The following is a 23,845-nucleotide window of genomic DNA, read 5'->3' as shown; positions in this document are numbered from 1 at the left end:
GCATCACCATGAGAGATCTCCCTTTTATATTTGGGATAAAAAATTGTAGTTTCATGCAGAATACAGAAAGAACAACAATTAGTTTGGCAAAAACTCTGCAAAGATTTCAGAGGTGAGACTGGAGTGAGATGATTATGCTGTTCCTGACTTTCCTACCTGTTATGATGGTAGCTGTGAAAACACTACTGATGGTAAAGGAGTCTGTCATTCTCAGAGAGGTTTTAAAGGAAACTAAGCTAAAAACATGAAATTCATGATTCTTCATGAATGAGAATTTTTTGTCCTCATTTAGAAAACTTCTCAACCAGTGCTGTTCATGCAGGCACTCTGCTGAAGTGCAGATTAGCTGTAGAATGTCTCGTTCAGATTTTGGAGGACTTTGTGTTTGGATAACAGGAGAACATATGACTGGACATTTGTAATCTACCAGGCAGAACAAACTGTATGGAATAATCAATTAGTGTAACAAATGGTCTTGTTCTTTTGAACAAGAAGAAGGAACATCTTCAGCTTGGTAGATTTGTGAGTCACAGAATCATAGAATAGCTTGGATTGGGAGGGATCTTAAAGAACATCTTGTTCCAACCTTCTGCCATGGCACAGATACCTTCCACTAGACCAGGTTGCTCAAAGCCCCATCCAGTCAGGCCTGAATCCCTATAACAACTTTGGTTATATCTCAGAACAGTACGAAAAAGAAAACAGGACTACAGTTTCCTCATAGTTTCACAAAATTTATGCCTGTAGGTTGCAAATTAAAAATATCCTGAAAATATTAGCTTTTGTTGCTATAAAAGCTCAATCCCTCCTGGGCCTCATTCAGTAGGCTCCATCTCTTCATTCTTGGTTGCCTCCATCAGAGGCTCAGCCAATTCCCCTAATTCAGGAATCTATGGCTGACAAAATCCCACAGCTCTGAGATTAGTTCTGTGGATTCAAAGAAACAGTTAAAGCTATGAAGGATGTTGCAACTGGATGCAGCTTTACAGCCAGAATGAGTTATAAAACATTTTGCAGAGTACTGCTGCTAAAAATAGTTATGCACTGAGTTGAGAAAATACAGAGAGGCTGGATAAGGTCAGTAAGCACAACATTACCCAAATCTTACAATGGAGGATATTGACCCACCATTAGTCCACATGTCATTCAGTAGATGTTGTCCTGCTGTCTTCTGGATGAGGCCTTTCTTGTTTTTCCCTGCTTATCGCATTTAGTTATGTGTTGTGCTCCTCTCCCATTTACTCCCTGGGCTCCCTGAAATTTCCATAGGATTTCAGCTAGTTTTTTTTCTTGCATCATTGTCATCTGGCAATGGACCAACATGTCATAAGTACAATTGCTTAGCATGTATTAATCAGATTATTTACATATATTTAACAGCTCTTGAACATAAGTGTGCAGTACCAAAAAATGCCTCTGTTTTTGCAAAGTGTTTGCATATGCCAGCAAATGACAGTCTGGTCTGGTTGTTTTTAGTAAATTTCAGTTAATTTATTTGCAAAATTACATGAAATACAGAGTTAATGTCAAACCTGGGTTGTTTTGAGATTTTTTGAAATAAAACACTTACATCTCTTTGGAAGCTCCCCCAACCGTTACTAATCTACATCCTTTTAAGATTCCCACGAACAAAATTATTGACAGCTCCCCTAATAAAAGAGAATGCCTGTCCAGATGGGATTTTAATCCTGCATCTATCCAGCAATTCACTTTTTGCAGGTGCAGTCCTTTCTACTCTAGGGCCTAAAGGTGCTTCCACAGAAGATGACAGTAGCTATGGAGTAGGAGATGTTTTCCCTAGGGCTGTGCCAATATGGGAAGCTGACAGTCATTAGCCTCAATTAAAGATGGGAGACTTGACATTTGGAGGGGGAAGGCAAAGTGATTTGGCAAGTCTTGAAAGAAATTTGTATCACGCCTTGTGAATCTCAGTTCATGGGGGCACCCTTCCCCTGAGGAACCCAAATATTCTATGGTGTTAGCATTCCGTTCCCCTGCTAGATTTTTTTTCTCCTTCTTCATTTCACTTGGAAAGTAATCTTGGACCAAAAACTCCTGGGAACAGAAGCTGTCATCTCTCTTTATTCTCTGAAATGGCTGGCATGCCCTTAGTTGAAGGAAATTAAATTGTAAACACATCCTTTATTTCTTGTTTGTATCATCTCTAAATCCCTTTCTCTTTTCCTTTCCTCCCTTTCCTTCTCTTTTCTTTTTCCTTCTTTGTTTCCTTTCTTCTTGTGGGCATCATGTGATGTTAGCTTCCTTAAACACTCATATTCCAATGGATTTAATGAGTGCTTGGGGGCCAGATGGCATGCCATAATTTTTTTCCAAACATTTTAAAGCACACGAGAGACAATTCATGTTGACAGGAGTGCTTCGCTGAGGTGTCTGTAAAGCAAATGTGTTACTTGTTACTATTAGAGCAGAATAATTGTTTATGAAATGCATCCTCAAATTCAACAATGATTCAATGAAGTCAACAGAAATAAACTGTGCTATGTAAACAGTGCACACTCTGCAGAGATGTTACCCATTTGTATAAGACATTTATGATCTGAGTGATGCTCTCTGGTATTATGCAGTGATAGTCTCTGGAACCCAAATTCAAGTGATTGTGTATGAAAATCTCCAGTCTGTGGGCAGTGTTAGGGAAAAGACTGGAGACAAAAAAGATTCTCCGTTTCATGTTAGCTGGAAAGAGAGATGTGTTCTTCCTTCTTTTGTCTACTAGGAAGAGAGAAAACCACAAAAGCATTATCCATATAGAAGGAAAACAGATAAAAGCAATGGGCTATTCTATAGCAGTTAAGATTGGTTGAAGTTCTAGGTTCAGCTTAAAATATCATGGCTAATGACCCCTGTGCTGCAGAAGGACAGCCTGGAGTAGAAGCCAGATACATGGGTTTGGGAAAATAGCAGAGTCTCTGATAAATGCATGGTCTTCATGTATCCACTGTTTCTGGTTTAGCAGCTACACTGTGAAAATTAGGAGGTAAATACTAGCTTGAATACTCTCTGAACCTTTTTTTTAAAAAATGTTAAGTATGGACAAATTTACTTCATTCCTGAATTTTATTCATTATTTTTTTCAGTGCTCTATATTTCTGGCAAATATAGAGTTCCTTAAGAACTTCAACAAACAAACAAAAACCCCACAAACAAACAAAAAACAAAAACTAACCAAACACAAAGAAAACCCAAAACAAAACCCCAAACCAACAAAATAAACAAACAAACAATGGTTTTACATCCAGCAAAAAAACTTGTGTGGGGAGTGTTTCTCTTGTCAAGAAAAAACCCCATGATGTGTAGAAGCTGGATAAAGAGAGGCTGAATTCTGAGTGGAAGGAGAGCTTGTCTACAGGAGGCTGGGGATAATCCACCCCTGTGATGTGCAGTATACAGTAATTTTCTATGTTCAGGATAGAAAAAGTACAGAAGATTTAGGCAAGTGAGGATAAAACCATAGAAACATATTTAAAATATACATCTAGGAATTACATATATACATGTATAAATTTTTCCTGTTCTGGAAAAAAAGAAATCAAACCAGGCTCTTCTATCACCCCTACAGCTGTATCAGCCTGTATTGTGTAGCTTTGAATCAGAATTTTTGTTCATCATTTTTGATGGTAAAATATATGGTAAAATACACACCCTCTAGACTAATCTGAATTGCTCTTCCCCTCTTCTTCAACTGTATTTCCTATAAAGTTAGTATATAGGATTAATAACAAAATTACCTTCTGGATTTTAGAGATGGTAGCTCGTGCAGTCCTGGGTTTCTGCAAAACACACAATTAACTGTGTGCTGTCAGGCAGACCTTTTATGGGGAGCTCTGAAAATGTCTGACTTTAGTAAAATCTCATCATAAACTGTGCTCTTACAAATCAAAACCTAGATGAGGGATGATTAAAAAAGCCCAGCTGTTGAAATAAGGTAGGTATGCATTTCATATAATCAAACATTACTTATAAGACAGTCTGGTGTGAACAATAGCTAATTTTTTCCAAGGATGCTATCTCCTGATAATTATTGAAAGAAATTATCCACTGTGATAGATAAATTAAAAAATCATCTGAAAATACTTCTTTTCATCTTTAATTACCTAATTCTTACCTTGTTAAGCCAGATGATTGGGTATTATTATGATTGACTACTTTATTAGAAGGACATACAACAGTAAGGGCTTCTGTATGTCACAAGAAGATGAAGTCTTCAGCTGCTCAGTTAAGTACATGAGTGAGATGAAATGACAGCAAAATATTTCTGCAAGAAGATGTGATATGATACCAGATTTATTTAAGACAATCTTACGGAGAAAATGGAATGTTGGGAGTTCCTCAAAAACTCTGTAAGCATTACTATATGTGATTCAGGCTGCAAAATGGTAACAAGCTGTAAAGAATATTGGTTTTGACATTTCCTATAATACTGGTGAAGATAAAGGAGGTGAGCAGTCTGTGAGATCTGAGTGATTGTCACTAGCACTATCACAGTTGCCATTTATTATGGAGTGTGTTCAACAGTCACTGCTGGCAAGCCATCAGCTGAAGTTTTGCCAGTGAAAGTCCTTATGTTTAGGATCACAGCTATTTAAAATTATAGAGGGATGACTACTCAGTCCCTTGCCTTGCTGCTTTCTGTCAGTGAGTGGATGTGCTGCATTAAGTTGGTATTCCTGTATTCAGTAGATTTGTGCCTCATTAGGGCTGCCCTTGAAAACGTATTCACAGTCACACATTGGATGTATGCTAAAATAGCTGAGGCTATAAAAACAGTTTGTGCTTGTGGATGTGTCTTCAGTTTCCTGCTCTAAACAGCTTTTGAACTCTTCATAAATGTTATGAATGTCAAGGTAGGTATTTGGGGGAATGACTGAAGTATTTCACTTTCATGTATCTCATAGCTGCTATTTTCTGGGAGTTAATTACTGTGTTTATGAAACAAAGATTTTGCTTTGCTTTGCTTTGTATAAGTCCCTCATGAGAAGGGAGGTGAAGGATCAACTCTTGTTACTTATTAACTATGTTTTTCTATTCTTCCAGAATAAGCCTTTAGCTGAATTTTCTCACCCTAATGAGTTCAGTCCAAATCACTTGGTCAAATCTTTGTCTTTATTCCCTCACTTCTTTATGACTTTTCCATTTCTCCCAACATCCCACCTCCTCCCCACTCCTCAACAAAGCAAAGAGTTTACTGACTGTAAATATGAGTAGATACAGAAAGTTTTCAGGAGACTGCATCACAGGACCAAAGCAGGCAACAATTTGGATTTGCCCATACCATTTGTAGAGATTGGACACCTGAGACTATGATTAGGGATGTATTATGGCAGGAAAACCTTGACACTTGCTCCACCATAACAGAAAGAAATTTTGTCTGGTTAGACAAAACTTTTTTCTGTTAACCCTAATGTTGAGAGCAGTTTTTTGTATGTTTTGGAGTGAAAACCTTTACTGATGAATACTTCTCAAAAATACTCCTTTTTTTCCACCAGAAATTGTAGTATTAGTTAAATATAGATTTTTACAAGATAAATTAATTCCTGAAGTGATTTGTTATGCATCTTACTTTGGAGCTTATATAAATATGTACTGAATGGGAATATGGATGAGACTATGAAAGGCAAAATGGGGAAATCAAGGATGTTCATATGTAAAATAAAAGCAAATTATGCAAGACCTTGAGTAGATGCTTATAAATGGTTTTTAGCTATTTTTAAGTGCTTTTCCCAAAACGAATTCATTTTGGGTATATTAGATATAATTAAAAGTAAATTGCCTCTAAGAGAACAGGAGGAGAGTTATTTACTCTGGAATATTCAAATACTTCTGCAAAACTCTTGGATGTTATTGTACCAGACTTCCAGTGATATTCTTAATGCTTATGAAATATGCAATACACAAAAAAAAAATATCCTTTCTATACAAAATGGTCAGTGGAGACTGCTAGGAGTGACATGTCACTCTGTGGTGTCAGCTTTGACTGTTTTTCAGATTGCTCTCTGGGAGATGCTGACTGCTCTGTGTGATGCACTTTGTAGTTTTGAAAAGCTGTCTGTCAAAGGGGTGCTGTACAGAAAGTGGTGAGTTTATTCCCTCGATGCATGAGCTGGTTATTTCTTCCTTGTTCCTAGTCCTGGCCTGGGACTTAGAAGCTAAAAAGGGAAACATTCTGTGGCATACAGAAGGAGTGGGATGCGTGGAGGGAAGTGAGGGATTTCAGGACATGCTGGGATCCTAGATTCCATCTCTTTAGTCCAAAGTCCACTGATACACAGTGGGAGTGATCACAGTGTCTGTGATCAGACAGGACTTGTGGACAGAGGCTGAATGTGAGACAAATGTTTCCTGAACACAGTTTTGCAGAGGTAGGTGATGTTGGGGTTGTTTTATTTTAACATTTCAGGTTCCTCAGGGCAGCACTGGAGTGAGGTGCTCCATTTAACAGCAGATGAAGCAGCAATAACACAGGCTCCTCTCCGTTCCCTCCCTGGTGTGCCTGACTCTCACTGGGAGGAGCAGCAGTTCAGTGACCGTGCTAACTCAAACATGGGCCTCACGCTGACGTGTGAAATAATCCTGGTCCTAGTGGGAAAACCTGTTTAGCCAGGAGGATATGAAAACATTAGGTAATTTGCCAAGGTTCTGATAGCTTTGTTTTGTTCTGGGTTTTGGTGCTGTGTTTTGTTCTCAGAGTTTTCACAGAGCTTTTATACTTTTCACAGAAGTACCAGAAAGAAATTTTTTAAGAGGAAGAAGTTTTCAATTTTTTGAAAATTTACCTAAACTGTATAAATCCATTTCATGTTGGCATGATAAAAGTTCACTGTTATCACACAAGAACAAATGTTGCGGAGATTTTGCATGGTCTAGAAAAACAAAACAGACTGCAGTGTCATAAAAAAAGATTACTTAAGTGCAAAGGTGTGGCAATTTGGACACTTAAATATCTGAACCGCTGTGGTTGGGAAAGTCTGTCAAGTGGCAAAATACTGGGAGGAGAGGGGTAGTTTTTTTCTGTCATACAATAAGGCAGCTGGATTTTCCCTCAGCAGTTTATCTCAGCTTTATGTCACTTGCCTAGAAGGCTGAGGCCATATCCAAGACATTTGGGAATTGCAACATAAAACTTGTTAGCTCTTTATTTATATATTTTGTATGTGTGTATAGCATGTATTATATAAAATCAGTAACTAGACCGGATTTTTCCCAAGGTAAATGACAAGTGCATTCCTGAAGAAAGAGGAAAAAAAAGAGACAGCAGCTTCAGTGCTGAGCTGCCCAGGCAAAGTGGAAAATTATCAGGTAAAACAAGGCACCTAGCCCAGTTACACCCCTTTTTTTACTGGAAGAAATGCATGGCCGTGTGTTGACTGTGTGACCTGCCACGGAGTTATCATTTGGCCTGGAAAGAAGGAAACCTCTTAAGCTCTTCCCTGGCTTAATTCTGTTCTAAGCCCATGACTCCTGTATCCCAGATACATGTTCCCATCATCAGATTTGCTTAAGCTAGGGAGGTCATCTTTAATACACCACTTGAAAAGCAAAATAGTTTCTTGAATGTTGATTTCAATTGATGCTTAATCCGCAAGGTTTTACATTTCTGGACAGTGATCATCTGGCTTGAGTGTCAAATCTTCTTGGCCCACTTTAATTTTTTGTTCTTGTTCCTATAAACTGAAACCACTTCAGACTGCTGGCTATGACAAGCTTGTTCAGTGGTGAAAACCTGAAGTTGGGACCACGTTTCCAGCAAGGGAGGAGACTTGAAAGCAGGTTTTCTCAGGGCTGAGTGCTCCAACCAGAGGTGTTTGTTTCCAACAGGACTGAGCACACGTGCAGCCAGTTGCTTTGTCCCTGGCCTTACACAAAACCCATGAAATGTGGGAGGTATTTCACAAGCAGCACAGGGAACAGAATGAAATGCTGTTGGACATTGGAGCAGCACTGCTCTTTCAAGTGTGACTCTTAGCAGAAATTTAAGAGGTCACAGATTCAGGCAGCACTGTGGTTAATGATTAGACTCAAGTTCCTCTGTAAATCTCGCCTTAAATCAAAACCCAGGAGGAATTTGAAATACCTGATAGAGGGGACCTCAGTTACAGCGGCCTGTTTTGTGCTATTTTGCCCTGATTTGTTTTGTGCTTTTAGATACATCAAATATAATTTCCTGTTTGAGCTATTCTGTTTTTTCCCATGTTAATAGAGAAATTCTTACTTGAAAGCAGTATCTTGGTTGTGTGGGAGAATGACTAAAAACTTTTAGAAAGGAATAAATAACTCTCTTAGGAAGAGTATTTTTGCTTTAGGCTTGAGGAAAGACAGCTGTGTCATTTTGTACATTGTGGACAGGCTCCAAGTGTCTGTACACATGGTCACACAGACAGACATACAAGAATTATTAGCTTGTATGTTCACATTAATAGTAAGGCAGGCATAATAATGACCAGGACTGAACTAGCTGTTACAGATTTGGTCATAGATGGAACAGGTCTATCAGATCAAGTTCTTGTATCAGCTACTGTTCCCCCAAAAGGGGAGGTAATCATTATGACACTGATCTGTCTCTTGCGCTCCACCAGCCTTAATGGGAAATCAGTGTGAATAAACTGGCTCAGCTGAACTCTGCTTAATCTGATCTCATGATTTATCCAGGCATCTGGAAAAAAAGGCTAATGTCACTTTGGCCAATGAATGAACATACATCTGGTTTTAAACACTAAGTCAATGAACACGAATTAAACAGAATCTTGTCTGAATTTTGAAAAGGATATTTAACTTTGTCAACTATAACACACTTTAAAACACCCACACTAAACTCATGCTTACTCTGTGTCAGCAAAATCTTAACACCACAAGACAGATAACTCTTTAACTTTCATACAAGGGTAGGTCAGCTGTATGGCTCAGGACACAGGTCAGAAATAAGGTAAAATTACTTATAATTTTTTTCAGTTAACTATGAGCATCATATTGTATAAGGACAGCAGCAGGAAGATTCTATTTTCTCTGTGGTATACACAACTTCAGAAAACATCACTAAGGACCATTTTTTTTCACTCTGTGTTACTTTGTTTGCAAGCTTCATTTGAAGAAAAAGCTGTCCTGGTCCTTAATTATGCTGGGTACCAGAAATCTTGGTCAGAGACTATTCTGAGTCACAGTCTCATCTGTCAGTGCCTTTTCTTCTTTAACACTGGGGCCTCCAGGCTTTCAGAATATGGCATGATCTGAAACATCATTATATCACAAAAATCTCATTCACTCTTTTGAAAAGAGCCACTTGCAATCTAAATATACTTGCCAAAAGAAACTAATTCTCATAATAGCTTTCCTTCAACATGTTATTTTTCTCACAGATGCTCACATGTTTGCCAATGCCTAAATCTGCCTTTTTTTTTTTTCCTATATGTAAAGAATAATCTGTGGAAGAAGAATCCCATATGCATAGAACTAATATTATTAAATGCTCTACAGCTCCCCTGAAACACATATAATCTGAAATTCTGAAAAACAACTTTCAAGTCAAAAGCAAGAACTGTATGTTTGCTTATAGAAACTCGAATAGCATTTCAGCATATTACTCTGTGGAGAAGAATAACAATTAATAATAATAATGACAATAATAAATTTCCTCCCCCCAAAAAAATGAAGCATACTCTTGCACAAAATTGTCATAGCTTTTATTGGTATTCCTCAGGGGGTAAATTTACTCAGTGTGTGTGACTTAATTAAGAGTCCACAGAAACCCCTCCAGCACGTCATCGGACATGGATCATAACTGTAAATAGCATTACTGCTATAACAGTTTTTTAGTATTAGTTTAATTGCATATCATGAAGTTTGCTTTGGTTCCTGAATAGGAACCCTCACAGATGCTTCTGTATTTTGGGCTTATCTACCTTAATGTGTTTGAAATTTAACTCCTCTGCTACAGTGATACCCCATACAAGGTCCTGGCGATTTTGGGGCAAGGATACGTGAAAATGAGAGAAACAAAATCCTGATTCATCTAATTGTTTGTTTCTCTATATGAAGCACATTTTTGTGCAGGAAAGGGGTCACAAGGGCAGGACTGAGAGCTTCAGCTCCAGGCCGGACGCCGTAAACTGAAGTTGCAAAGCGGCAAGCGTGAGGAGAAAGCAGAGAGGCCTCCCGTGCGAGGCCAGGCTGCTGAGGCCTGAGCCCCTCAGCGCCGGGCCTGGCTCCGTCCGGCCGCAGAGCCGCGGCAGCGCCCCGGGCCCGCAGCCCGCTGCCGGTGCCCCGGCGGTGACGTCAGGCCGCTCGCCGTGACGCGTGCGCTCAGCGCGGAGCGGAACCGGCCTGCCCGGGGAGGGAACCGCGCTCCGTGAGGGAAGCGAGCCGGCGGCCGCGAGGTACCGGAGCGCACGTGGGACGCGCTCCTCGCGTTCTGCTCCCTGCCCGTGCGCCCCGCAGCCCGCGCGTGGCTCGGGGCGGGGGGGACACGCAGGGACAGCGCGGAGCGGCCGCGGGGACACGCAGGGACGGCACGGGGCGACTCCGCTGCCACCGTGGCACCGGCGGCGCGCGGGCTCGGGCTCGGTCCCGGCGTGCCCCGCGGGCGCCGCTTCCCGCTGTCCGTGCCGAGGGCTCCACCTGCAGCCGGGCCCGGGCGGGAGCGCAGCTCAGCGCCACGGGCGGAGCAGGGAAGGAGGGAGGCGCCGGGCACGGCTGGGGAAACCCCGCTCGCCCTGGTTGAAGGTGCCCTCCTTGGGTTGGCGTCCGGGCGCTGTGGGGGGGTGCCCTCGGAGCCCCGGCGTCCCGCGTTACGTAGTTTGGCTCTGAAAGGAGAGCGAAGGTGGTGGAGGTGCCTGCGTGTGTCCGTTGCTCCAAGTATAGCTAGTTTTCCCTTCCGTTATTTATCCAGGGAGCAGCAGGACATGACTCCTGCTGCAGCTTTTCCCTCCCAGCTCCAGGGCGCCTGTGTGGCGTTTCTGTGTTAAAGCACAAACTGTATGTACTGTGTTGCAGGTAGGCCCCGCCTGTGAATGCCTGGTCGATGCACAAGGGGCATTCTCTGCTCTGAGAAGTTGCCAGGGAAGGCAGACACGTGGGTTGGTTTCAGGCACTTGTGAATACTTAATTAGGGAAAAGGACAGACCGTCTGCTTGTTCAGACTCTTGTCGCAGAAGACCGAACTCATCATGCCGCTGCATGAGTTGGTGGTGGCCTGGCACACTCGGTACCATGTGCTTTTCTGATCATCACTCATCCAGAAGGGTTTAATAGAGCTCAGTGAGGCCAAGGGTAAGGTCTAAGGACTGGCACATTCCTTAGTGATGTATTGAATAGCTTCCATATGTGTAGGAGTAACTGAATAGACCTGAAAGAGGATACAGGTGGAGAGTGAAACAGTGAGGGGAAGGTATGAGGAGAAATGCATAGAATTATCTAATCAGAAAGCAAATTAAGAACAAAAGGAAGTACTTTCCCACAAATAATAAAACTCGTTGCCTCGGGATGAAGACAGTATAATTGGGTTCAAAAAGGATTTATTCAAATGTATGGAAAAAAGATTCATTGTTACTGCTTGATTCTGCCCCTGTCTCCTCAGGAAATCCCAAACCAGCTGATTGGTTTCTAGAGCTTGCAGAATAAAAGATCATTCTACAGAAGTGCTTCCTTTGTGTACTCCATTCTGAACATCAAAGCCAGCTACTTCAGAATAATTTTGTATTTCAAAAAGCTTTTTTTCTTCCTTCAAAAGCAGAAACAAAAAACCCCAGGCTAGTGGTAAAACACAGTCTGACAGTATTAAACCAGTGTAAATACAATAGTTTCAAATCATACTCGGTAACATTTGCACTGGTGGTGTCCAACACAGATACTTTGGATGGAGTGAGACCTTGAGGCCAAATGATTTCAGCACAAGAATAGTGGTTGCAAGAGCAATATAATTACAACCAGTACATCAGCTTTGAATAAGCAGCTGAACAGTACATTGTGGCCTTTAGGTACATAAATCACGTAATTCATCAATTGAATAAGAGTTGCCATAACTCTAGTATTGGAATACGTGATTTTAAAATTTTTTTTAATACTTCATAAATATTTAAGAATTAACTTTCATTTGTAGGGATGGTGTCTAATTTAGTTCAGCTGTTTGTTTTGAATTAAAAAAATGAATACAAATGAACGAATAAAAACCAAATCACTAATTTTGTAACCTGCTCTTACAAACTGCTGCAAACAGGTAAAGGCTGTGATGTTGACAAGAACAGCAGTTAATGTCTTGCTCTGCTGGACACGAAGTTGATGGTTTATTTGCAGTTTCTGGAATATTTGGAAGATGGGCAAGGTGTGTGCTGTCTTTGGAGGATCCCGTGGGATAGGCAGAGCTGTGGCAGAGCTCCTGGCGCACAAGGGCTGCCGCCTGGCCATCCTTGCTAGGAACCTGGACGTGGCCCAGAGCACTGCCCGTCGCCTTGGGGGTACGTATGCTGCTGGGCGCCCCTCACTGCTCCCTGCTTGGGTGGCTCGTGGGAAAAACCCCTCTTGTTTAGCTAGATGGAAAGGAAAATAAAGGCTGAGGAACATTAAAAACCAGCTGTATGGCTTTGATTCTGTTTTCACAATAGTCGTTTAGAAAGCAGATTGCCTTTTTTTGTCTGCGTGATGGCAATTTTAAGATGAATGGAATTGTTTGGGGTCACAATGGAGGTAGTGTGAAATGAGTCATCCTCAGCTCCTGAAGAAGCCAGAACTGAGACCAGTCTGCTCACACTGAACTTCTGACTCCAGAGGGCAAAAAATATAAAACAAGGAATTGTCACATAACTAATGAATACTATACTTGAAAATCATCTTTATTTAATTGCCTGGGGATTCAATAGGTTCCTTAAATTATAACTAGTTCAACATCTGTTTTGCAACTGAGCTGATACATTCTGAAGGAGGTTTATGAATTAAATACAGCTTTTATTGTGATATTATATATCTTTCAATGCAGCAGGACATCTGGCACTTAGCTGTGATGTATCCAGTGAACAAGAAGTCCAAAAGGCTTTTGAGGAGATGCAGAGGAATTTGGGTCCTATTAACTACTTGGTTAATGCAGCTGGGATCAACAGGTTGGTTACTCCTGACAAGACAATAGGTAATTCTAGATGCAGGCAGCCCACTGTAAGGTGCTCTGGCCCTTTGTGCTTAGTAAGTGTGTTGTTAATGAGCACATCTGAAAACAATATTAAGTCCTTGCCAATATTTTGTTTCTGATGGCAGTAAAATGCTAACAGATGATACGGCTTTCACTGTAGTTTCTGCACTCTGAGTTTGACTTCCCCCTCTATTCTTTCTTCTACTTTTTCTCCCAGAATGGTCCAAAACAGTGCTTGCAAAGGAGGCTCTGTGTCTAGAAGCATGGCTAACTTGTTTTTTGCTATGTGTAGTTCTTGCAGCACTGTCATTTTGAATGCTCAAATGTATGGAACCACATACACCCCATTAATATTCTGTCCAACAGTCTTTTTTTATGAGTAAACATGATCAGGGTTGTTCACTGAATTCTTTGGGTTTTTTTGGTTTGTTTGTCAGGGATGGTTTGCTACTGAGAACCAAGACTGAAGATATGATAGCCCAGATTCACACAAACCTTTTGGGAACAATGTTGACATGCAAGGCTGCGCTAAAGGTCATGATTCAGCAGCAGGGAGGTGCTATTGTCAATGTAGGTAAGGTGTTTGTGTCAGCCAGTGGAGTTCTGTGTGCTAGTCTTCTAGAAATGTTTAGCAGGTGTAACATTACATTGCTTCTTACAATTTACTTGTTTTCCTTTTCCTTTTATTTAGACATTCTATATTTAGCATTTCTTCGAGTGCTTATTCTTTTGTGTAATTTCAGCAACTTCTAAATAGCTTTTTTCAGTAATAAACACCTCAGAGTTTATATTTTATTGAAAAAAAGAAACTTTGCTATTCTTACCAATTCATTCAATACTTATATATACCAGCTGCTGGCAATTAACTAAGAATTGATAGGTTTAGTCAGTTTCTTTCTTTCTTTATTTAATGTGGGCAAGGATACTTTTTTTAGAAAAGTCTTAATTATACTTTCCTGGTGCTTGTTGGTCAACATAGATATATGAATTATACAAAAATCATAACTAATTGGGACATTTGCTTATCCTAGCAGGCTAAAGTGCATAAAGTCATGCATATTTTACTCTTCTTGTGACCTCATTTTTCATTTCAAGTTCAAAACTAAAATGATCAAGTGAGTACAATGTTTCAAGTTACCCATTTAATCTTCTCTTTGATGTTTCTTTATTTTAGGGAGTATTGTAGGACTTAAAGGCAACTCTGGTCAGAGTGTGTATAGTGCTACCAAAGCAGGATTAGTTGGATTTTCACGCTCTCTTGCTAAAGAAGTAGCAAAAAAGCAAATTCGAGTCAACGTTGTTGCTCCAGGTTAGTTCTTGAGGAATTCCTGCATCCTTGACTGTTGCAATTCATTAAGACTGTGGATATTTCTTGTACTCTGAACGTAACTTAAGACTAATTTCTATTATTTTCTTCAGCTTTGTAAGTAAATATTTTTAATATATTTTGTTTGTTTGTTTGAAGTATAATACATTCTTTTAGAAAACCTTCAGTCTTTTGAAGGGAACACCAAGAAATTTGGAAGAGTGAATCTACCTATTCCTCTGTCCATTATTACATAATGAATGTAGTTTTTTTTCTTTGATCCTTCTTCAGAACTTGCTGTCCTTGCAGATGGAAGGATTAGATCTAATTAGAGATAGAGAGCTACCCTTGTCTCCAGCTAGAGGATGCTTGTTTGTTATTACAGTAACATGATAAACCATAAGAAAGCTGTCATAAAAGCACCCCTATCTCCCTGTAGTAAAAGGAGGAAATCCTGAAAGTTATTTCTGTGAGCAAAGGCTGTGATTTTGTAAGATGATCTAGTTCAAGCAAACTACCATCCTTAAGGAAAAGCCCCTTCTGTATTTTCTGAATTTTTCCACCCATAACTGTGCACACTGCTGCTCACCTTCTGCTACCTTTGATGCCTTTCAGAATTCCACGTGAACCTGTTCAGCTTGTGAACTAGGCAGGAAAAATACTTTTATTCTTTAGTGAGTTGAGCAGCTCATCCACAGCCATCATAAAGGGGCAGAGTATTACAGTAGAAAGCAAAAGGGAATCTTTCCCTTCTTGATGGCAGCTAGAAAGCAGGTAAGATCAGCTCTTTCTAAAGCTGCAGCTTTTGTGTAGAGTTGTGCAGCAGTGGGAAAGCCAAATCTCAGAAAATGGGAAACTGTAAAAAAGGCCCTTCAAAAATGTCAAGAAATATTCTTCAAATGAGTGCTCTAGTAGAAACTATGCAAGAACTGCCATAAGTTCTAAAATAGAATGCAAACACTTTAAAGTCAGAGAGGGTTTCTTGCCAGACATTTTGTGCTCATATTTTAGTTGAGAGCATTTTGGTGAAATGAGTATATATTTTTCTTTTGGAAAAGTGGTATTAAATATAGTTCTTGGATTAAATTTTAGTTTCTCTTTCTTGTTTGATTTTGTTTGGGTTTTTTAAATGGACTTCTATAGATCTCTGCATTTTGGTTGTTGCATCATTGCTTCCAAAAATGAAAAGTATTTTATTGGTAGATAAGAAAGTGATTTTGGCCATCAAATGATGTGGGCTGCTTTGGGAGACTTTGAAGAACGGTAGCTGGTGCTGAATCCTGGTAATAGATTTCACTTTGTAAGTTTCAGTGGGAAATCCACTAGATAAATTTAGTTGAAGGTTAGGTAACTCTTCCTATATCTCTCTGCTCTTAGGCTTTATTCACACAGAGATGACAGCTCATTTGGAAGAAGATCAGCTGAAGAAAGCAATTCCCCTTGGAAGATTTGGAGAGCCTCATGAAGTTGCACAAGCTGTTGTCTTTCTTCTAGAGTCCCCATATATTACAGGGAGTGTTCTGGTTGTAGATGGAGGCTTGCAGCTTATGACCTAAGTACTGCCTTGAATAAAGGACTGCTTCAATGTCATGATGGTAATATATAAATATATTCTAAATAAAGGGAGAGGGTTGGAAATCGTTTGAAGATTGATGTACATAATTGACTTGGTCTTTTTTAGTCAGAGGAGAAATTCAGCAGCAGTGGGGTGCAATGTGTGTGTTTAACTGCCTGAAGAGTCTGTTTGGTATTACAGAGTCTGTGTATGAAACAATTTGAAAAAGATCTGGTTTTGATACAGTGATAGCTTTAATAATGTGCTGATATGTTTTTAAAGCACTGTATTTTTATAAAGTCCTGTTTTCTAATTTGGGAAAGAATGAGATTTTATTTTAATTATCATGTTACACAAAGGTTAATAAAGTGCAGAGACATGTTTATTGGCTGGCAGGTATGATTGCATCAAGTTTTTCAAGTAGGGCAAAGATTGTGAACTGCATAGTTTTGCATTCTTATCAGTTAGTCCCTACAAAGTAGCAAGGAGTTTCCTTTGAGCTTTGTTTGTTTGTACCTAACACTACAAAGCTAGGAACTTCTAGATCTTCAGCATACCTGAATTGCCTTTAGAAGCTTTAATTATATGCACTGTGTTTTTATAATGACAAAGCCTACTCGGTTCCATTCCTGAATGTATGTACAGCACTCACTCACTCCAGGGGCTCTGGTGTGTGCCCACTGGAGGATTGCTGCAGCACTGGAGCTGCTAATCCTGTCATACTCTCAGCTTGAGCTGCACATGCACTGCTGAACACTACAGCAGCACACCTTGCTCTGTAAGACACTGCAAGGACTCAGTAGATGTTCAGAACATGTATCACTTCCAGAGCATGAAGTCAAGGTGTTTTGTGTTTTGCTCTGTATCTTCATGAGCACTCAGTTCAGCTCTTAAGTTGATGCTCCCCCATATGTATGTATAGTCAATAAAATGGCCATTTATTTTATTCAAAGCAGCTTTTGAAGCACAGTAATTATTCTGCTGTAAATGATTCTGAGTGTTCCTGTCTTGCTGAAAACTTACCAAATGTTTGACCTCAGGCTTTTCTATTGATCTTGAGTAATTTTTGATAATTGATGTTTTTATTATCTCTGAAAAAAGCTATGAATGTGGTTCAGGACCTTCACTTCTTAGCTCTGGTGTTCATTGCATCATGATCCAGATGTTGATTCAGCTTTTGAAATTGCTTCCCATCTTGGCACACACCACAATACAGAAAGAAGAGATCTCACTGATGATAACTGTGGCTTTAAAGTTGGAGATTTTCTTCCTTTGTGCAGCTGAGAAATTTTGTCTTTGTGCCAGAAAACAATACATGTTCAAGCTTCTTGCAGATATGTATTGAGAAATAATACAAGGAGTGTATGATCAGGAGATTTTACAGTTGGTTGTGCTACTCACTTTGGAATATAAAATACCATAGAAGTAATCCGTCCAGGACTCCTTATCTTCCTGTTATCGCTGTTATGTGTCATATGTGTCTTTGCACCAAAAATATAATTGCTAATTATGTTTTTCCTTGATAGAAGGAGTTGGCCAGAGATGATGTGAATTTTTCCAAGGGCACTGAAGGTGAGGAAGGACAGCTGGTACATTTTCACTAGTCAAGTAGGAATATGTCAGTGACTTGGCTGCTGCCCATACCTGCCCTTGGTCTTTTACAAACAAACCCTGTGTGACATTTCTTGACTAAAAGCCAAACCTAAGAAACTAGAAATAATTTTCTTTTAGTAAGTTCTGACCCTAATTATTACTATTATCCTTTTTTTGGGGGGTAAGGGAGTTGTTAAATAAGTTATTAGCAATTGAATTTTTAGTTTATATTTGTGATTAAAACCTGAAATAATTCTGTCAGAAGAATCTCAGCATGCCACAGAGTAATTTCTTTAAGAAGTTCCAGTACATACTATGTTTTTATTATTGCTGTTGCCATAGGGCCAGACTGAAGTGTTGGTAGCTTTAAATCACACTTTTAAAAAGCTTCCCCCCCCCATCCCCCCACCCCTTTCTTTGAACTGGTAAATTAGAACAGAAAACTGGTTAACTTGATGCTGGGTCTGTCTGGCCTGGTGTGATGTCCTGGACAGGGGATGTAGGGACTGTGCAGGGTAGGTGACAGATCAGCTGTGTGTCTCCTTAGAAGACTCTGGTACCTCCAGCAGTTTGTGACTGGGATATTTGAAGCCACCAGTGTGCAGCTCTGCTTGAGGCCTGCAGGCATTAGAAACAGCCCTCAGGTGCTCTCTCTGTGTTGCTTTTGAATTTGTAGACTTCTTATCTTATCCTGCCTGCCTTAGTTGTTTCTGTTTTGTACTGAAGAGTCATATTTCTTTTAATTACTTGTTGCTGGAGAGCTCTTTTGTATCTTAAATTGTCTTTGTTGAACTTTGCTTTACTCTTCCAGTTTTTCAAGGAGGGATCACCAGGTAGAACTTCTTGCAGAATTCACTGTGGATCTATTTTAAAAAATGAAATTATTTTATGTTTTGTTTTATACTGTTTCCAAAAATGATGCCTAGGTGTTTTGCTTTTTCCTAACCTTTGCACTTATATTTTCAGAACCGTAACTCAGTCCTGAATAATTAACGGTCAACTTGGAGTTAATTTCCATATATATGTGCAAAAGTCTGAATTTTTGTATTTTTTTCAGCATGAATTGTTCTCAAATATCTACAGTGAGTTTGGTTTTCCTGATTTTAACACCTATTTCCTCGGTGAAATCATTCTGCAATTTTCAAATTCCTTTATCTCTTTATTACTTTAACTTAGTGTTACTGGAATACACTGTGGCATTCAGAAACTGCTGTCTCAGAACCCTTAGAAATAGGTTGTACTTTGCCTTCCCCTACAGAGGAACTGTGGTATTTTATTGGCACTGCACATCCTTAGGGGAGAACAACTGCTGATTCACACCCTTTGTCTTCTATCTTTAAACAATGTACTGATATGACAACTTCTTTTGGCAGCACAGCATCTTTAATAGTTTTTGGCAAGGGACTGTGTCAGATGCCTTTTAGAATTTCAAGTATGCACCATTATTAGATCTCCATACTCTCATCTCTTTTAAGTTCTTTTTTAGAAGAACTCTAAAATGTTTATCAAACATGACTTTCATTTGCAAAAGCTACTCTATATGTTTATCCTGTTGTTTTCCTTGACTTTAGAACAATTTCTGGCACTTTGCTATGTACAGAAAAATAGATTTGGGCTTTAATTCCTTGGGTCCCTGTGGAATCTCTTCTCAAAAAACAAGTGGCCCTTCCACCCACTAATATCACAAGAACTTGCTGTCACGTTTGCCAGCTTCCGGTCACTCGAGGCAGGTTTCACTCAGAAGTTTCCCACTGCAGTTACTTGGTTTCTGTTAGAACTGGGGAGTGAAAGCCTCATCTTTCCCCTTTGTCACTTTCCTCTGTAACCTCTCCCAATGTAAAGGAAGGTGTAAAACCTCCAACAAGGTGCCTCTAGAAGTTCTCCTCGAGTTCCTCCATGGTACCAAAAACTGATCATAGGGATTTGTTCAGAGTCTGGGGATTTTTTTTTCCTCAGTAGGTTTTCCTTCCCTGAGCACTTTGCTTTTTATTTGATCATCTGCTTGCCTTCTTCAGGCATAGTTCCTGTTCCTGAGGTGTCAGTGCGCTTTTGCAGATTATTCCTCTGAACTCTATCTGGCTGTAAATGTTACATTCATTGACTGATTAAATTTGACTCCTAAAGCTAGATTGCTGGTTTTACAAAGGTTGATGTTTACATGCTAGGAGCTTCTCCCTTTCCACAATAATTTGATGTGTGTATTTAAAATCGTTGTACTGAAGTTCAGTACATTCAATCTTGCTGTTGTTATTGGGCTACATCTTAATTTTAACTTGTCTTTTTGGCTTAATTTAAATATTTTATTATATGTTGCTTATTTTTTATGGAAGTCTGTGGTAGTGGACTTCTGTCTTTATTAAAAACTTGGTCAATAGAAATAAAAGTGAAATAAATGCAGAAATAAAAGTCACCATTAAAAAAAAATCACTATTTGAAAGTAGCATTTTGGCTCAGGCTGGGTGACCACAGCCAGAGTTGGGTGGCCCTGATCAGTTGCATGAAAAAGAATATATTAAAACAGTGATCTTGGCCTCTTCAGTGTGACATTTATCCAACATGCTCATGATTGCTGTCTGTCAGCACAGTTACATTGCTGACCTTAGACATCTCAGATGTCATAGCTATGGCCACACATATCCATCTTAAAGGTGGGAGTACCAATATCATCTAATAAAAGAGTTTACCTTGCTAGGTTTGGAAATTCAATCCATGTTTGACTGGATTTAATATGTTGATATTTATTTTTATGACTCTTCTATATGTTTTGTATCAATATCTTTTTTATCTTACATCCATCATATTTCTGCTATGTCTGTTTTGTCACCGTCCTTGATTAAAAGCAGACATCTGGGCTTTACATCTTGTGCTGCTGGCATTTATGCCAAGCTGTATATGAATGTTTGGGGTTTTCTACATATGGGTGTTTGTGAGTCAGACTGCACTTGACTGACTTAAAATGATTACTCAATTGAATTTTTAAAACTTCAGTGCACTATCATATTAGATATAGTTTCTGTGATTCCATTCCTAATGGAAATGAGAGAATGTGCTCTTATCCATCTGATGTTTCTTCACCTGCTATGTTGCTTTAAAATCTCCTACAATCTCTTAAATATAAGTATCTTTTTCCCTCTTTTTATCCTTAAGAATAGAGTATTTTCTGGATTCCCACTACTCCATGTTTCTGCAGTTTCTAAAGAATCTGTAGTCCTGTTCTTAGAACTGTTTTTTCAGGCATACATTGGAACTTTGCCTCATCCACCTAGTTTTGGGAGCATTTAAAGAAGGCTGCAGTGCAAATCTGGTATTTAACTTACTCTGTGTTTTATTCCACATCTTTTCTCCTGCCCCACCCCATCTCTCTGGTTTGTACATGACCTTTCACTACCACCACAGAATTTCTAAAGTGACCATCAAGGCAGGTTTTGAGGGTGGTTGCTTTTGCAGCTGTCATTTAATTCAGCATGCAGTCCTCTTACAATGCAACCCTCTTTCTGACTCACCCATAATGATTGCTTTGAGTTTTTACTCAGCTGGGTTCCTGCTTCAGAGAGGATATCCTTACTAAAAGAAGGTTACACTGTCATTTCTGTGACCTGCCTTGTCACTACCAAGTTAGGAAACCTAAAATTGTTCCTCTGTTGGCTTTGAGTTTGGTTCAGTTCAAAGTTCATAGGTAGTGTGGTTTGCACGTTCTGGGGTTTAGTTGAAGCACATTGTAGACCTAGAAAGTTAACAGTTTTGTATGTCTTCTCTGCATTCTTCTAATCTTTGGGAAGATGATGGACTACTCTTCTTCATCTTTTTTCCTAGGCAGGACAGTGGAGCCTTACTTCTGCTTATCTCTCAAGAAATATGTTTGTAACTTAGAATTTGCTGTAGTGAGCTCACTGGCTAACACAAACAGTCTTTTCTTGCTCTTGAGGCATCTGTTGCAATGGATGGGCTGGATGGGCTCTGAGCAACCTGGTCTAGTGGGAGGTGTCCCTGCCCATGGCAGGGGACTTGGAACTAGATAATCTTTAGGGTTCCTTCCAACCCAAGCCATCTGTGATTATTGTCAGTAAAATTCTGTAGCAGGACACATAAAATGTTCATGACGTGGTTTTGGTTTGGGATTTTTTTAAAATATTGCAGCTGTAAGGAGGAGCTCTGGTGGTGACCAGCTTTTGCAGACTGTGGTAACAGAAGTATATATTGTTGGCTGAGGTGGTGCATGCTGAGTGAGGTAGGGTTGTATCCCATGAAGAGATTTCACTGTGGCCTCCTGAGGGCAGTCTATCCTAAGGCATTATTGTATTGGTGATGACTTGGTGAGTAAGCCTGTATTGTTTTAGGGAAGTGGAGTTGCCTGTGTAGATGCAAAGCTGATGTTGGCATCCCTGTTACTGGGTTTGTAAAATCCTGTTCCATGTATCCTGAGCTGCTGGGGGTTGTAAAGCATGACTTTTAAAGATGGAAAGGATTTCATACTGAGATCAGTGAAATTTGGATAGGAAGTGGATATCTTAATCCCAGCCTGCAAAATCTCTTTGTTATATCAGTACCTACAGTTAAATATACATTGTAATGATTATTTATTGCTGTTAGACAAATTTTCCTACTTTCATGTGTTGCACAGTGTGAGGTTGTATTACATGACCTGGAATTGTATATTGGCTGTTGCAATTATGCAACTTACTTTTTTGGAAGAACAGTGTAGTTCATTTAAGTAAAGCAAATGAAAAATGAACTCCTCAAGTCCAGGTGCTCCCACTTGATTCAGTTAATCAGTGTTTGAAAAGACAGGTCAAGTGTAGTTGTGGAGAGAAGTCATTGGCTATGCTTAGTGCCTGAAGAAGTAAGAGCTCTGCTAAGTCCCAAGTTATATTTGATTTTCACACACACATTGTGTCCAATTTCAGATCATATGCTAAAGGCTTCATTTTGCTGTAGATATGTCTGTTAGTAAAAAAATGCTACCTGTACCTTGCCAAACACCTTTGGATCAGCACGTCTATAATCACAACTGGTCTGGTATTTTTATGGTTTTATTTTTTATTTTTATTTTTTTTAACAACTCGTATCTGGTAAGGTCTGGGATATGTTTTGTTCATGGTATATAACAAAACTGCCAGTTCAAATGTGTTGGTATCAAATGCAGTGGGACAGCACCCAAGTACAAGCCACCAAAGCTTCCTTGGTACCATTACACACACTAGAGCAGTGTCAGTGGGAGCGTGGGGGGCAGATGTCACTGAACAAATGGAGTTGTGTGGGTGTTCCTCACCATTTCCCAGGCTGCTGGCTGATGGTACTGAGGTGCCCTTGCATGTGCAGTGTGCTGATGAGTTTGAAATTGCTGCATGATTTTGAACAGTTTGTTTAAGAGTAAGTGCAAAATGATTATATGGTATTGCTGAAGCTTGTTAGTGAAGCAGTTTGATGTTTTGTGAATTCTGACTTGCAGATCTCCCAGCTCAGTATTTTTAATGCTGAATGCACTCAACTGCTTGTTCCAGCTCTGTGCTAGAGGCTGTACTGTCAACACTTGGATGCCAGTGATCTGTTAAAAGCTCTCAGTTGCAGTGTTCCTCTCAGTATGAGCTTTATATGATCTTTTTAATTCTGATCCTCTCAGTATGACCTTTTATCCTAGTTTTTCAGATAGTTGGTAAATTTCTACTACAGACTTCCTACAACTGTAAAGAGGGAATATAGTAATTTCTCATGTTTTGTATAGATGTCATTTAGTGTGCATGTATGAGTTTTGATGGTGAGATGTCCCTGTCAGCAGCAGACTGGAACTGCATCCATTCTTTGCAGGCTCTTGTAGCTGTGTTGTTGGAATGCATATATAGAACAGAGAGCAGCTATAAATTTATAGTTCACCTTAATTTTCAGGACAGCAACATGGGAGAGGTCCTTAATTCACAATAGATTACAGGTGTGGTTCCTGTTGTATAGCAAGTCTTATCTTATTTTCAGCACCTTTTGCAGTAGCTCAGAAAGGTCCTGTTCGGCAGTCTGGGTTTTGTAGCCTCAGTTCTCTACACTCTATGATGTCTGGGCCAAGAGTTGTCCAAAAAAGCTTGATGACAATATGTTTCCCTGGAACTGTGTTGTTAAGCACACAGGAGAAAAGTCCTAACATAATCCATTTGGTGTGATGAGATTTGTGGAGCTCCTGTAAGTGCTGTAATCATTCTGTGCAATGGCCATGTACTGTTACTTTTTTCTGCTTTCTTGTTCTGCAGCTGTTTCTGGACCATGTATGCTATTGCAG

The 23,845-nt window shown here is 39.7% G+C and overlaps 1 protein-coding gene across 5 annotated transcripts; it reads left to right on the top strand.

Moving 5' to 3' along the window:
- The first annotated feature begins 10,249 nt into the window (after positions 1-10,249).
- On the top strand, positions 10,250-17,494 carry CBR4 (carbonyl reductase 4). 5 transcript variants are annotated; one of them, XM_014271927.3, is made up of 7 exons: positions 10,250-10,385; positions 12,301-12,461; positions 12,980-13,100; positions 13,564-13,700; positions 14,301-14,435; positions 15,810-16,027; positions 17,150-17,494. In XM_014271927.3, exons 2-6 carry the CDS (start codon positions 12,320-12,322, stop codon positions 15,986-15,988), a joined length of 714 nt encoding a protein of 237 aa, XP_014127402.2. In that variant the 5' UTR covers positions 10,250-10,385; positions 12,301-12,319; the 3' UTR covers positions 15,989-16,027; positions 17,150-17,494. The 5 variants fall into 5 exon arrangements, with proteins under 5 accessions (XP_014127402.2, XP_026653183.2, XP_014127403.2 ...); XM_026797382.2 differs by having other exon boundaries at positions 17,089-17,494; XM_014271928.3 differs by lacking the exon at positions 17,150-17,494 and having other exon boundaries at positions 12,983-13,100; positions 15,810-16,377.
- The last annotated feature ends 6,351 nt before the right edge of the window (positions 17,495-23,845 follow it).

This window comes from Zonotrichia albicollis, chromosome 5 (genome assembly GCF_047830755.1).
Source record: "Zonotrichia albicollis isolate bZonAlb1 chromosome 5, bZonAlb1.hap1, whole genome shotgun sequence".
NCBI lineage: Eukaryota > Metazoa > Chordata > Aves > Passeriformes > Passerellidae > Zonotrichia > Zonotrichia albicollis.
This window is presented reverse-complemented; position numbering and strand designations above follow the sequence as displayed.

Bases quoted from the DNA above. Each gene is read 5' to 3' on its own strand.
- CBR4 (XM_014271927.3), top strand. From the start codon at position 12,320: ATGGGCAAGGTGTGTGCTGTCTTTGGAGGATCCCGTGGGATAGGCAGA. The intron at 13,101-13,563 runs GTTGGTTACTCC...TTTGTTTGTCAG, and splicing joins AATGCAGCTGGGATCAACAG to GGATGGTTTGCTACTGAGAA. The intron at 13,701-14,300 runs GTAAGGTGTTTG...TCTTTATTTTAG, and splicing joins AGGTGCTATTGTCAATGTAG to GGAGTATTGTAGGACTTAAA.